Here is a 14,382-nt window from a genome sequence, read left to right on the forward strand (position 1 = left end):
GCGCGCGCAGCCGCCGCCGCAGCTCGGTCCGCAGCAGCCGCTTCGCCTCTCGCAGCGCCGCCGCCATCGCGCCGCCTCCGCCTCCCGCTTCCCGCCCCGGGGGCTGGAGGGGGCCTCGCCTAGCCCGGCCCCTGCTCGAGGCCGCACCAGCCCCAGCGACACCATCCCAGGCAGGGCTCGGTCTTCACCCCCCGCCCTGAGGATGGTGTTTTTTATACAGCCCGTCCCGGTGCTTCCTCGTGGGAAAGTTCTTCCTAGTATCCAGCCTCAACTCCCTGGACACCGCTGCTCCTTCTTCGCCGCCGGCTCCATGCCAGAGCGTGGGGGGCAGACACGAAGATCAGGCCCCGGGCGCCCTTGACCGGGGTGGACAACACGCCACGACGTGGCGGGGGTAGACGACATGCCGTTGTCCGCCCGGGAGAGTGCAGGGGAGGGTTGGCACTCGGCCCCCCCAAACGTTGCCCACCCCAGTCTAGCTTGTTGTAAGCACCCTGCTATTAAATCCCCTCTCGGTCTTCTCTTCTCCGGACTAAATAAGCCCAGTCCTCTCAGCCCCTCACCGTTTTCAATGCCTTCCACTGGACTCTCTCTAATTTTTTCCACGTCCTTCCTTTCTGCAGTGGGAAGGCGGCAAAACCAGACGCGATGCTCCAGACGTGGCCTCAGCGGTGCTGAATTGAGGGGAAGAGTCACCTCAGTCCACTGGTAACGCTCCTACTGCTGCAGGCCAGGATGCTGTTAGCCTCCTTCCAACAAGGGCACACAGTCAATAGGTAGGCAGATGGGAAATAGTCACGTGCATGGGCAGATCCAGGATTTTGCGGGTGGGGGGCGGCATGAAGAGGGTGAGGTGTCTCATCGTAATGAAGACAACAGGTGTTTTTCCCCAGTTCAAAATAAACTAGAAGTTTTACTCCTCTGCTAGGGGCCTTGGGCTGTGTTGTTCAGTTGAAGATTGGAGCAAAAATATATATAACTACACTGTAGTGAGTTAAAAACAGTTTACCCACCTGTGAAATAGGTGCTTCGTGACCAAGAGAAGCAAACAGACACGTGAATTGTGGAAGAGGAGCTGAATGGGTGAACATCAGGACCATTCAAAAGAAGAGCGGGTCATTGAGGCCTGTGGCATGAAGAATTTAGAAGGCGTAAGGTAGTTTAATGAGCCATGAAGTCAACGGACTCCCTCAGCACTGCCTGATTAGCAATGCTGCTGCCATTGCCAAGCAAGTGATTTTAAGCTTTGGGCGGACCAGGAATCCAAGGAGGTGCAGATGCCCTGGCGTACCTCCCACCCCTGTCCATCTCTTCTACGTACTGTTTAGAAATGTCATGGCTTTTAAGCCATGCTGCAGACTTTGGGCTTATGGTTGGTGAGAAGTGAATGCCAGGCATAACTATGTTAAAAACACTTTGGGGTTTGTTTTTTTTCCTCCACTTGTTGGTACACTAGAAATGTTGTCCTAGATCACCGAGTTGACTTGCCCAGGAGCTGAGGTGGTAAAGGTGGCTTGGTTTGTACCTTTGTGTTTCCTCAGTCCTCAGGGCAGTCTAGAACTAAACTGGCTTTTCCTTTAATTTAAGGCAGCCTGAAGCTGACTGGTATGTGTTTGCACAGCATTACACAAGCCCTGCAAGTGCAAGGCTTTCCAACCCACAGCAGGGTTAATTTTGGGGGCCCAGTGCCAAGGTCTGGTTTCAGGATCCTACTCTTTCCTAGACAACCACCTTAAGACACAGGTATAATGTACTGGGGGCCCCTGACCAGCATAGTGCCCCTTGCAATTGCAGAACCATCACTTAACGCTTTTACACTTAGCACTGATCAGACTTTACAGAGAAACCACCCTTGTCCCAGTTCTGCAAAGAAAGGGGAAGTACATTTTAATATCATTTTAACACTTGTCACTCAAGTGATTTCCTACCTGCATAATAGCCAGCTGTGGCAAGATAACAGAAGTTATCTGGAAAGTTTGGGGAATTCTTTACAGAACAGGAAAGAGACAACAACTTTTTTTCAATTGTTTTTGGCTTTGCATCCTCCTTTTCAGATTGTCTTCCGCCATACGTACTAGGAAAGCGTGTTCAGTTTGCATATCTGTCTCCCAGTGAAAAAGATAGGAACTCAATCATTTAGCTTATGTGATCTGACAAAACACCAGCAAGCATGCAGCAAAAGAACAGAAGGTAGGGAGATGGCATTAGAGGGTCTGATGGGTCTCTGCCCATGGTGTTCTCTGATATCCTGAAACCACCTGCTAGCTACTGTTCTTTCCTGCTGCTGTTTGACTTTTTATAGTTTCATAGTTGGTAGGGTTGGAAGAGACCTGAGCAGATCATCAAGTCCGACCCCCTGCCATGGGCAGGAAAGAATGCTGGGGTCAAACAACCCCGGCTAGGTGATTATCTAGCCTCCTTTTGAAGACCCCCAGGGTAGGAGCGAGCACCACTTCCCTTGGAAGTTGGTTCCAGATCCTAGCCGCCCTGGCTGTGAAGTAGCACCTCCTCCGGTCTAGCCGAAATCTACTCTCCAGCAACTTCTGGCCCTTATTTCTTGTTACTCCCAGTAGCGCTCGGGGGAACAGGGACTCTCCCATTGCTTGCTGGTCTCCCTTGGCCAGTTTGTAGATGGCCACCAGATCCCATCTCAGCCTTCTCTTCTCTTCTTCTCTAAAAACAAGGCATGACCATTTCACCAATAATTTGTGACAGCTGTTGTGATGTCTTAAACAGCTGTGTCTGTGGGGTTTTGGCATATGTGTGTGTGTGTGTGTGTGTGTGTGTGTGTGTGTAGGTCTGCAGCGGATGTGGCAGGATAAAACTTCATATCAGTAGCAAAACCAATGCCAGCGGCATTAATACACTATGACTATTAATATACTATCTGATTTACAAGTATTGTAGTATAGCTAGTACCCGTTGACATTACTCTCGTCTTTTCCTTAAATACAAGGCAGATAGCGATTTTGCTTCTGGTGAAGATAGATCATAGGCCTACCATCCTTTGCTTACATCCAGGTCTCAGCAACAGAAGGCAGGTGCTAGAACTTTTGCACCTTCTAGCTTTAATTCTATGCTTAAAGGAGAAAAAAGGCCATGCCTGGCTTTCTGTGTTTTAATTAAAATTCTTTAGTCCCATAATTTAAAATATATTATTTGATGAAAGAAAATAAAGTTGTACAGTAAATACTGTCTGAAAGTGAATAAGATCTTTGGTCTCTAGGGACTATTATACAAATAAATATATTTCAGCATTTATTTAGAAAGCCATTCCTCATAGTCCTCAGTCCATCTTGTCTGGTATCTTTCTTCCAGTGCTGCTCATTGCCAGATGTGTCAGAGGAAAATGGAAAATCCACATCCTGTACAATGATCCTCCATTACATATATTTTCCATCTAATATATTCTTAATGCACACATACTGGTGATGATGTTGTTTGTAGCCATGTTGGTCTAAGGACACTGGCAGACATGGTTCTTTGGGTAGATGTGAGATCTTTTATTAGACCAACTAAATAGTTGGAAAAATTGCTGTTTGTAAGATTTGTAGCACAAACACCCTTCTTCGGGCATAGGGAGAGTTTGCTGGTGATTTGTGTGCTCTTCTGGGTCTAATAAAATATATCTAGATATCACATTGAGCTATCACATTTAGTTGGTCTAATAAAAGATATCACATCTACCCAAAGAACCTTGTCCACATATTGGTGACACATAGGCACAAATACTGGCTAAGCAACCTGAATTCATGCCTTTGAGGGTCCAGATTTTCCCTTGTTGGCTCAAGGCAATGTAAGGAAATTAACTACCTGTACTGCTTCAGGTCTTGATCATCATAGATCCAATATGTCTACAAAAAACATATAAACAGTGTTCTCAACCTTTGTAGACTCAAGGGTCACCCTTTAGCGGACTCAAGACACCCCTCCATAGCTTTTGCAAATTGACTGGCACCCAATTTCAGTAGTTAATTTATACATTACAGAGCTTACCCCCCTACACAGGGGCTGGGCAGTAAGAGATAGGAGATTGTTCAGGCAGGGACAAGTCTGAGCCTGGTTTATCTGCTTATCTCCTCACACCTCAAGGCACCCTTCAAAGGATCTGACCCTTCAAAGGTACCCCAGGGTGCCCTAGCACCCTGAGAATCACTTCTCTATGAGAGTCATCCCATGAACCTGGGCCTGCAGATCCCAGATGCCAATAAGCCATACGGGACAAATGTCTCATTGAATCCTGAACTATGGCCAGATGTGGACTTCCTCCACATCCTCCGAGTGTCCTTTTCCTCAAGAGCCCTTAAATTACTCCCAAGACCTCTACTGTAAATGAACGTTCCCCCTGGCACTGTGCGGTATCCCATCTTCAAGTAAAGGAGAAACTGGAGGAAATAATGATGGTTCTAACAGTTTTTAATACTTTAACACTTCAAAACCCCTCCAGTTCATTTGGAAAACATGCCACCTGAAAGAGCCCATCTTCCCAACACTATAAAACTCCACAGAAGAGTGTTTTGGAGAAAAAGTGGTGTCCACAGGATCACTGATCCCCATGCACACCTGCACATGCTCCTTGTCCTGGTTTATCTCTCTCCAACCATATAGGAAAGAAAGCCCTGACTCCCATCACCTGTTACCACAGAAACAGTCCTGGCTGCTACAGAACAACCTAGAATTTCTCTGAAGTGCAAAGTTGAAGCAAGTGAAAAGCCTGATTCAGTTTAAACAAACCCACTACAGACTGTAAAAGCTTGCAACAGGTACAGGGTGTTCCCCTGACATCAGAGAGACTTTTGCCTCCAAATATAGGATCTGTTATATTTCCCCAGGAAAAGTATCTGTTGAATGACCAGACAGTTCTACAAAAATAATACAGATTGGCTTGTAAATTAGTTTTTCTTTTCAGATCAGGCCTGGATTCTCACTTTAGCCCAGACTGGCTTTTGCAAGAGTATGCAATCCAGTGATTCTCAACCATGGTGCCACAGCCCCCTGGGGGTGCTCTGAGAACCTTTCAAGGGTGCCATGTGGTTCCACACAATGTTAGCACTGTTAGGCATGCGAACATTATTCACAAGATAAACACAGAAATTCAAACAGGAATCTATTGTGCTAAACACATTCTGACCTGCTGTGCTCGTTCTCAGTTCTTTGCAACAGAAGAATTGTTCTGTTACTTTTCTGTGGTCAAAACAACAAGTAAAAACGAAGAACTGGCATTTTCCAAGGGGTGCCTTGAGTCTAACATGGTTGAGAACTACTTATCTAGGACAAGTGATGAAACTTAGTAAAAATAAGCCTCAATTCTAACTCTATATAATATTCTTTAAAATATATTTTTTCCAAAACTCATTGTCCTAAAGAAAGAGGATACCAAGAGTTTATTGACTTCAAATATTTTTATTGCACTTCACCATTTAAAAAAAATCTCTTTAAAAAGAAATTAAATCGCTACCTTACTGCTGTTTATAAAAGTAGCAACTGTACATACAAAGAACCTTTTTTTAAAAAAGAAATTAAACAAATGCCATTGAACTGACAGTAAACAGGAGTACACATTTTGTGTAATGGACCAACATTTTAAGTTACAGGTTCTATAATAAGTATTTGATCTATTCATAAACTCTGATGCACTTACATAAAGGATGTTTATCATGTTTTCCTTTAGTGAAAAAATATCTTTTGCATATAATAAAGTTGCAATAAAATAAAATAAGCCGTTGTTCCCATCCCATAGCTTCAGGCCAGATATTGCCTATGAGACCCTCCAATATTATTTCTAGCTGTAAGAACTGAAAATATTAAAACTAAAATTTACAGGGAAAGCAAATGATGATGTAAATAGCAGTGCACTAATTGTTTGGTATTGTTGCCTATGGACCAATGAAGAGTTGGGTCCACAGCAATAAAGCAAGATGCATTTACAAAACAATTACAATTTATGCTGCCCACCCCCAACTAGATCATGCTTATAACTCAGTGCTTTTCTACATATGTGCAGCACAACAGCCTAGATTGAATGAACATGAATAATGAACTTTTTCCTATAAGCAATGTCTCCTTGACTGCTCTCCTTGACTTATATTGGCAGACTGGTACTCTTCCATACTGGAGGACTCCAGTTTCTACTGTGGTCAAAGAAGCCACATTGGGCATATTGATTATGTGTATTAATAAATTAACAAAGTAAAAACAAAAAAAAAACCCTCCTTTATTTTAGCCTTGGCGGAGTTGTTGAAAGGAAGTCAGTGCAATGAGTCTTGCCTCGACCCCAGTTGGAACAATAGCTGCCAATGCATCACAGGATGTATGAAGCCTGCCAGCCCAAACAATGTATACCTGCTGGCTGGCATTGCTCCACCTGACATCAGAAGAGCAGTGGCTAGCAGAATAGAATGATCAAGCCAAACTGAAGATGTGAGATGCCCACTGTGACCATCCCGCAGCACACAAATGTCTGAAGTCATGCAGGAGCTTCCTCTTGATGCCACACCCAAGGAGGCAACTACAGATGAGGAACAAGAGGCTGAAGAAAATACTTGACAGTGGAAAAATGGACATTCCAGCAGCTGAGTCCTTACCACCACAGGCTGATGAACCATGGCAAAGGTGGTGATGTCTCAACCTCCACTCAGGAACTAATGAAGAAGTGAGGTTATACCATTGGTTCAACCACCCGTGACTGCAGCACAGAGCCTCAGACTATGCAACACCTGCTGCAAGGCCCATTGCTTGAAGGCACATGTACAATGAAAGACCTCACACAGTACAACAAATGAACACAAGCATGTGTAACAAAATGGTCAAATGTGTAGAGACACATGAAAAAGAAGAAGAATATCCAGTTGATGCATGCAGGAGGACAGGTCCATTTTTAATCAATAATATTGACTGAAGAAGGAGAAAACAGCCATGATTCTTGCCTTCACATCAAATAAGGACAGCCACGATTTCTGACCCTCAAACTTCACAAGGAAGCCATTTTCCTATAGGAAAAAAACAAAACAAAAATGTGGTTATTGCTTCAAAATAATAAGCTCATGTGCAAAGTGCATTGTTGTCTTCTGACTGCAGTTCAACAGAGGGTGACATAACCTTGTGCCTACAATTCCAGTCAACTAACTCAGAAATAAGTGGACTGTGCTCTAAAAGTAATAGCTGAAAATATCTGCACTTCATTCAGTGTCTGTCTTATCTCTGGATCAGATCATGGTCAAGAATATGTCCTTCCTGCCTGCTGCTCTCTCTGGGGGCAGGATCATATGTAGGATGGAAATACTGCTAAACACAGGGTTGCCAGAAACTGCTGTTGACCTTATATAGATAACTTCACTTGAAAGAAATTGAGAGATGAACCTCTGAAAATAGACAAGAAAGCAGCAGTAATTCTTCTTACTAAAAAGAGGTGGCTAAAGGGAAATGGAAGAGAGAAAGAAAAAAAGAGAAAGAGAAAAGGGAAAAATAGTGGGAGAAGGCAGAAAAAGAAAATCAGAAAAAGAAAAGAAACCCAATTTCACCATTGTAGATGACATCACAATTTAAAAGTAACTCCATTCACAATAGAATGAGGACCAGAGACGATGGATGAAGAAAAAGCTAAATTTGTAAATTAGAAAAAAGAAACTAGATAAAGAGAAGAATCAGGGGAATACCACGCTCAGATGTCATTTGCTTGCAACTTCCCCTAACCTCCTACAGAAAACCATGTTTGTGTGCTGAAACCTGCAAAGTAGGGGAGTAGAATTTTAAGCAGGCCTCCATCGGTATAGAGGTGTTTCACTGAAAGGCCATGATGCACAGGACAAAGCAACATACTACTTTTCCGTATGTTTTACTCATATTTGACAAATGTGGCTCTCCAGAGAATACCTTGGCCAGTTTCCATTCAAACAAATAGTCTCAGTACATGAAGAGAGCAAGCAGGATTTGATCCCAATTTTATCTGACTATCAGATTGTACAAGTAAATTGACATGGGATGAAATCTTGGTCTCACTGAAGTCATGGCAAAACTTCTATTGATTGCACAGGGTCAGGATTTCAATACTGAAGTGTTCCCATTCCCATGCCATTGACTGCCATTAAGTTCTGGATCAGGTTCTATAAATAAGCATTATTACTGCACCATTTCACTAGGGGCTGAGCTTTAGCTTTGGCTTTGACAAAAGTGTGCTACAAATGACCTGAGTCCTACTTCAGTGGTTTATGCTGCAGCAAGTACTCTAAAGAAGAGTTTTGTCTTTCTACAGTTTAAATCTGAAGAAAGATATTTGCTCTATGAGGAATTCAAGGTATGCAAAAAATGAATTAAACTGGTAAATTCCAGTAAATCCCTGAACAAGCTTGATATGCTGCTGACAAAGGCTTTAAAGACATATTTTTTTAATTCAATTTTGATTTATTCTATGATGAAAAATGCTAAAATACTGGACTACTCAAAGAACCCTGCCTGCCTGTGTCCTTAGACCAACATGGCTACAACCAAAAACCCAGCAAAATACTGGACTTAAACTTACCCAACCTCCATTTGCCTCTATCCATTCAGCCTTGTTGTTCATGATGTACTCTGTGATGAAATCTGAAATCTGCTCTTTATTTTCTCCTGTAAGCCGAACTCCATGCTCTTGAAGCCTCTTCGTGACAATTCCTCCAAACATAAATATTGTCAAAATCCGTCCCCAGTTGGTATTGCCATCAGCAAATTCTTGCTCCATGACTTGGGTGAAAATTCTTCTGGCAGCTTCTATAGATGAAAATTCAAGTGTGTCCAAGAATGGCTTTAGATTCTCTTCAGTTTCCTTTTGCAAAGAGGATGCAATGTTTCGCAAGACATGAGCCACTCTGCTTGGGGCTGGTCCAGGCTGTGATTCCTGAAGAACATATTTCAGATAATCTTGGACTAAGCAGCAAACATAGCAGGACTCAGTGCTTTCCATTGAGAAACAAACTGGGAGAGAAAAGTGCAAAGCTGAATCAAGGAGGAACTAAGCCACTGCAAGTCTGACACACAGTTTTAAGTACTGTCTAAGCGGGTGGTGGAATTTCTGTGTGCATCACAGAGGTTCCTGTAAAATCTGCTGACTTAAAAAGGATGTGTGGGTTGCGGAAGAAGTGAGAACTCGGAAATGAAAGAAAACCCTATCTGCCAAGCCCAATTGGATAATATTATACCTCCGTGGCTATCCCTTGATGGGTCCTCTTGAAAGCCCTGAAGATTGGAAAGGGGAGGCTCTTGGTCTGGCAGACTTTTTCAAATCCCACGCAGCTCCTCCACTCCCAAGGAAGTTCACATGCAGGACAAAGTCAGTGGAGTCTACATTGCCTTATGTAGTATGGACAGTACAGCACCAGCTCTCCTTCTAGCCCAGCAAGCACTGCTTTCCTTCTTTCCTGGCTAGACAATTAAGTAGAAGCTCAGCGAGCGGAAAATTGCACTTCTCTGTTCCCTACTGGGAATTTTCTTTCATGTGACAATCTGGCTCCGAGTGGGGATGGGGCAGCTGACAGAAGTTAGATAATCTTTCTCTTGCCCTCATATCGGTGCTGTTAAACTGACAAATACTCACTTCCCTAAGTAACCAGTGGAGCTGCTTGAAAAACAGGATTTTTTCATTAAACTCGGTGTGAAAAACATGTCCCTTTTATATAGAAGAATTGTGAAATGAGAGCATTTTTGCCCATTTCTAATAACCCAATGATTTACAGGGTCAGGGAAACCACAGATGGCTTAGACCCAAGCACTCATAAACAGTGTGTTGTTTATATAGCTGACTAATGTTTTGCAAATATAGGCAGATACAGGGTAGAGGGGAACTCACCTCTCTGGCCTGGGAAGTTACTGAACTAACAGTTGACAGAAGAGGAATTTCCCAGCTTTCTCTCTGAAATTAAATGCTTGTATATAACCAGTGACCGTTAGCACCTGGCATGATTTTCTTAATTTTCTCTGTCTCTTCCCCCACCCACCTCTTGTGGCTCAAAGACCAGATTAATTTGTTTATCTATTACATGCAAAAAATGTATTAGAGGACAATGATTTGGGTTTCAAAGTCAACTGATCAAAAGTTAGAAAATGCCAGGTTTACAATTGGTTGCCATACTACCTTAATTTGCTTCTGTCATGTTACATGAATGAGGTCAGATGGAAAAAAATGGTATGTGATCATGCAATTCAAGGCTGTCTTCCAATAAATACGTACAAGTGATTTGACTTACGGTTATAAAAGCAATCAAACAAAAAATTGCACTTCCTTTGCACCTTGCAACTTGAATAACGTTCTCTAATATGTTTCATGTATGTCCTTTCCTTTTAAAAACAAACAAACAAACAAAAAAAGAATAACGTTAAAGAACAGTTTGATTAGTTTCTCCACCCAACCACCCAAATATACTGGCTAGATTTGAAACCTGAATCATTAGCAATGCAAAACAGTACCTACTACAGTTACAGGACTCACTACAGTAACTGGCAACAGAAGACAGTTATCTCAGATGCAAGGATGTGTTGTTGTGACCATTAACTAGGTCCAGAGGGTGACTGGGAATAGCTAAATATGGCTTTCTTTCTCTGCACCACATTGTGTACCCAGGAAAGCACAAAATGCTGAGGCCAGGGTAGGGGCAAGGAGTGTTTGTGGCAGGAAGCCCCCCTGCTCCTGCTGTCACTACCACAGCAAATGTCACGTGCTCAACGTGCAGTACCTGCTGCTGCTGTTCTGGCAGGAGCATTTGGGTATTTCCTGTTCACTTCTCCCTAACTTGATCCTGGCAGGGGAAATACTGTGACCACTAAGGCTGTTTACCTAGGGACAGGGGCTAACTACTTTTCTGGCACGGGGTAGTAACTCAGGTGGAAGTAATGTATAGTAACCCTCCCACTTTGATTTCCAGTGGGAAGATCTTGGCTTTACGCCCACTTTCTGGTCCTGGGAGACTTTTCCCTAGCTTGTTCCTACAGCCATATGGCTGAGGGCCAGCGAAACTCAGGGGCATCTGAACCCCAAGCTTCCAGGTTTGGGCCTGCACGGAGGATGCCCGCCAAAGGATTTGGAAGCATGTGAAGCCCCAGGTGGGGGTGGAGGAAGTTTGCCGGTAGTAGGGCCACATACGGTTCTTGAATGACTCACGGATTTCAGATTGATTTTAGCTGATTTGACTTGGGACATGAAAAATTTTCCTTAAAAAAAAAAGAATGATGTAATCACCCATAGACTTACTACCTGGTGAGAGCTGCCAGGCCCTGTGGGAGCAAATCTTGCACAAGGACCTGCAGAAGAAGCATAGAGACCTTAATTGGCAGGCAGCCCACCAGGCACTCTCTGTGTGGGCATGGAAAAACAGTGCGTGGCAGAGAGGTCCATCAAATTGCCCGAAGCAGACCTGCCACTGGCAGGCAGAAACAATTTACCACCTTTTGTGGGACTGCCTATATGCTAGAGAGGTGTGGAAGAAAATCCATGTGCTCCTCCTGGTGGTGACAGGTTTCAGAAACCTGACCAGGGAAATAGTTCTCTATGGGCACGTGACCAGACAGTAAGGGACCCCAAAAACCCGCTTCAACCAGTTCACATCCTGATCCTGCTTCAGGTATTCACTTTGGAAAGCCAGGAACCTGCTCATAAACAGACACTCAACCCCGACAGTTGAAGACTGGATTAAAATGAGGCAGAGTGAAATGTATTGGTACTACAGAAAGACAGAAGAGACAATGGGAAAGAAATGACAGACCTCATATGGTGGAGAGGGGACTGGCACAGACTTTTGAGAGGAAAACCTCTGAAGAGAACAATGAGTAAAAGCAGTGGGATGGTGATGGGTGCGCGGTGTGAACTGTGTAACGGGACTAAAACAGTTTAACCGTCAAAGTATGCTTTTGTCTACCAAGTGAACCACAGTGGTCACTTGATGAGTTGTTAAAGGTACAGTTTTATGTGTGTGTGTGTGTATTTGTGCAAAAAAAAAAACCAAGATCTGAACAAGCCTCCACAGTTTTTCTGAGGAACAGAAATGAGCGAAAGAAAAAGTCAATTCTTAAGTCTTTACAACTCACCTAAAATCTGAGCAGAATTGTATGGGGCTTTCCTCCTGCCCATGGCAAACAACAAAGGTGCGAGAGCCTCTCAGAGAAAAGGTTGCAAGGATCTTTCAGAAGTATTAGGCAAGGTGGAGAGATGGTCACTCTCAGCTTCTCCCTTTATTGGTTAATAAAGCTCTTCTCTCATAGTATCAGGGCATGGATGGATTGATTACTCAGCTGAAGAGAAAGTTTTCCCTTCCTTCGCCTAATATAGGAAGAGGGAGCTGCCTGGAGCATAGTTTTTTCTTTGTTAATGGAGCCCTAAGGACTCTGAGGGGGTGATGAACTAACACGGTAAAAATGTCACCAGTGGAGAAGGAAATCAATGCCAATGTCTTGTCCCTTTGGGGGCAAGTGCTGCCACTCTTCCAAGCATCTATGCTGCACAGCCTCTCTCTCTAGCCTGCTGCGAGGTAAAATCCAGTGCCTGGTCCTCAGAAGGAAGAAGGTGACTCAAAACAGATATCAGTGATCACATCAGATAGGCGATACGTAGGAAAGCAGATACGAGACTAAGGACCATCTCCTGAACCAGTAGTGGAACTATATTGAAGCTACACCATAGAGGGTTAATTCATCCTGACCCTCAACACTTCCCACACTCTCCTCACTGCTCCCTTTATCTATTATTCTTAGATTTGCTGGTTCAGCTCTACGCTGTGCAAATGATTTCTTAATAACAAAGGTTTTGAACTCAAGGTGGACTGTACATGGAACCTCAGATGCCGCCGTTTCTCTTGGTATCCATGATGGGGAGGGGACTTAAGAACCTGGATTTAAACCCACCTCTAGGGTTTGGAATCTATATCAAGTCCAAAATTGGAAGGGGCCTGTTTTTCTAGCTGAGACTTGGACTGACCCTCCCCAAATCAGCTCCCTTGACTGTGTAGCCACAAAATCCAAAATCTATTCCTGTTTTACATTTTCATCTGATCCCAATCTAAACTTAATGTACACTTAGATCTAAACAAAACCTCCTTTGCCCAAGCTGATGTGATGGGGCCAAAAATCAAGCCAGTGAGTTTTGTTTGCACTGCACCTGGCCTAGTAAGGGGCTGTTCCATGACAAAGACCTTTAGCAGCAACTGACTTTGGAAGGTACATTATGAGACAAAAATGGAAGTATGATACATGGCCTCCTTAATGGTAAAAAAAAAATGTTTCTCTTTGTACTTTTATCAAAAGGTTTGCAGGCCGGGAAGCAGGTCACCTGGAACTCATCTGGTTTAATTTCTTTTCTAAAACCTAAAAGAGCATAGTTTTGTACAGCAAAGATCCATGAAGTATTGGTCATTGCTTTCCAGCTATCTTACCTGTCTTTAGCACAGGCCTCTAAGAGGCATCGGTGATTAATTCTTCAGATCTAGTTGTTCAGGGAGCGTACATAGCTGTATGCAAGTATCAAAGATGGTCCGGTTAGCTCAGTGGAGTGCTGCCACCTAGCCGCAGGTAGCATTTCTGCATGTACAAATATGTTCCAGCAGCGTAAGAAATCATGTCACTACAGTTATGCGTGTGTGTATTCAAAGGTGCTGTGTTTTCCATAGTGGACACAGTGAAGAGTTAGAAATCAATAGTATTTGTGCTCAATCCCTGCTTCACCCTATAAATGATTAGGTGATACTGTTTCTGCAGCTCTGAAGGAATTCTATCAGCCGAGACACACTACAAGCCCATTTCCAAAACTTTGTGATGCTCATCATCTTAAGTACACATGTCCAGTTCATTTTAAATGGTTTCTCCTTCCAGCCTTTCTGTAATGGAGAAGAAAAGGAAATAGATGAAGGAGGATATTGGTTCTCAACTTATTAAGGTGACTGAGCCAGTTTATCAGGCTATGGGCTGGAATCAGATTCTGGACTTCTTAACAGGAGATACAGATGCAGCAAAGGTGACACAGAAACAAATGCCACAAGCAACTGAAGTCAGGCTTTAGCTTACACGAGCTTCCATACAGCTGCCATTGTTCTGCTGTGCAGCCCACAGTTCCTGGAGTTTTGACCACACTCCCTCCTGTTACCATGCGCTGCAAGGGTAAGTTGTGTTAGACTATTTACACTGGTCCCATACTGTCCTTGACCTGCAGGAGGATTCGTACAAGCAATATAGCAGTTTTAAAGTGTTTCCTCTCCACCACAGCATGACTGTAAGTAAAGTCCTGTTAGAATCCCACAGATCCGCCACAAAGACCTCACATACTGTATCTCTTCTACTACTCTTCAGATTACAGACAGTCGAGACACTGCATGGCAGAAGTATTACAGGCGCCAGCATCATTATAAGACAACACAGGCTCATGTCTCC

The 14,382-nt window shown here is 43.6% G+C and overlaps 2 protein-coding genes across 2 annotated transcripts in view; both read right to left on the minus strand.

The window, feature by feature from the left end:
* LOC109288527 (5-formyltetrahydrofolate cyclo-ligase-like) overlaps positions 1 to 313 on the minus strand; it is a 54,270-nt gene extending 53,957 nt beyond the window's left edge. Inside the window, exon 1 of the mRNA XM_019504093.1 lies at positions 219 to 313. The gene's annotated coding sequence lies outside the window, so the exon portion shown is untranslated. The remainder of the gene's footprint in view (positions 1 to 218) is intronic.
* Positions 314 to 6,769: 6,456 nt separating this feature from the next.
* On the minus strand, positions 6,770 to 9,112 carry BCL2A1 (BCL2 related protein A1). Its single transcript, XM_019503853.1, has 2 exons — positions 8,519 to 9,112; positions 6,770 to 6,989 (listed from the first exon to the last, which is right to left on the minus strand). The coding sequence occupies exons 1-2, from the start codon at positions 8,936 to 8,938 to the stop codon at positions 6,882 to 6,884; spliced, it is 528 nt and encodes a 175-aa protein (XP_019359398.1). The 5' UTR covers positions 8,939 to 9,112; the 3' UTR covers positions 6,770 to 6,881.
* Between the last annotated feature and the right edge of the window lie 5,270 nt (positions 9,113 to 14,382).

The sequence above is a fragment of the Gavialis gangeticus genome, unplaced genomic scaffold, assembly GCF_001723915.1.
Source record: "Gavialis gangeticus isolate Ggan-Ray unplaced genomic scaffold, GavGan_comp1, whole genome shotgun sequence".
NCBI lineage: Eukaryota > Metazoa > Chordata > Crocodylia > Gavialidae > Gavialis > Gavialis gangeticus.

Coding starts and splice junctions, on each gene's coding strand:
- BCL2A1 (XM_019503853.1), bottom strand. CDS start 8,938: ATGGAAAGCACTGAGTCCTGCTATGTTTGCTGCTTAGTCCAAGATTAT. Junction 6,990..8,518: donor TAGAGGCAAATGGAGGTTGG/GTAAGTTTAAGT, acceptor TTTTTCCTATAG/GAAAATGGCTTCCTTGTGAA.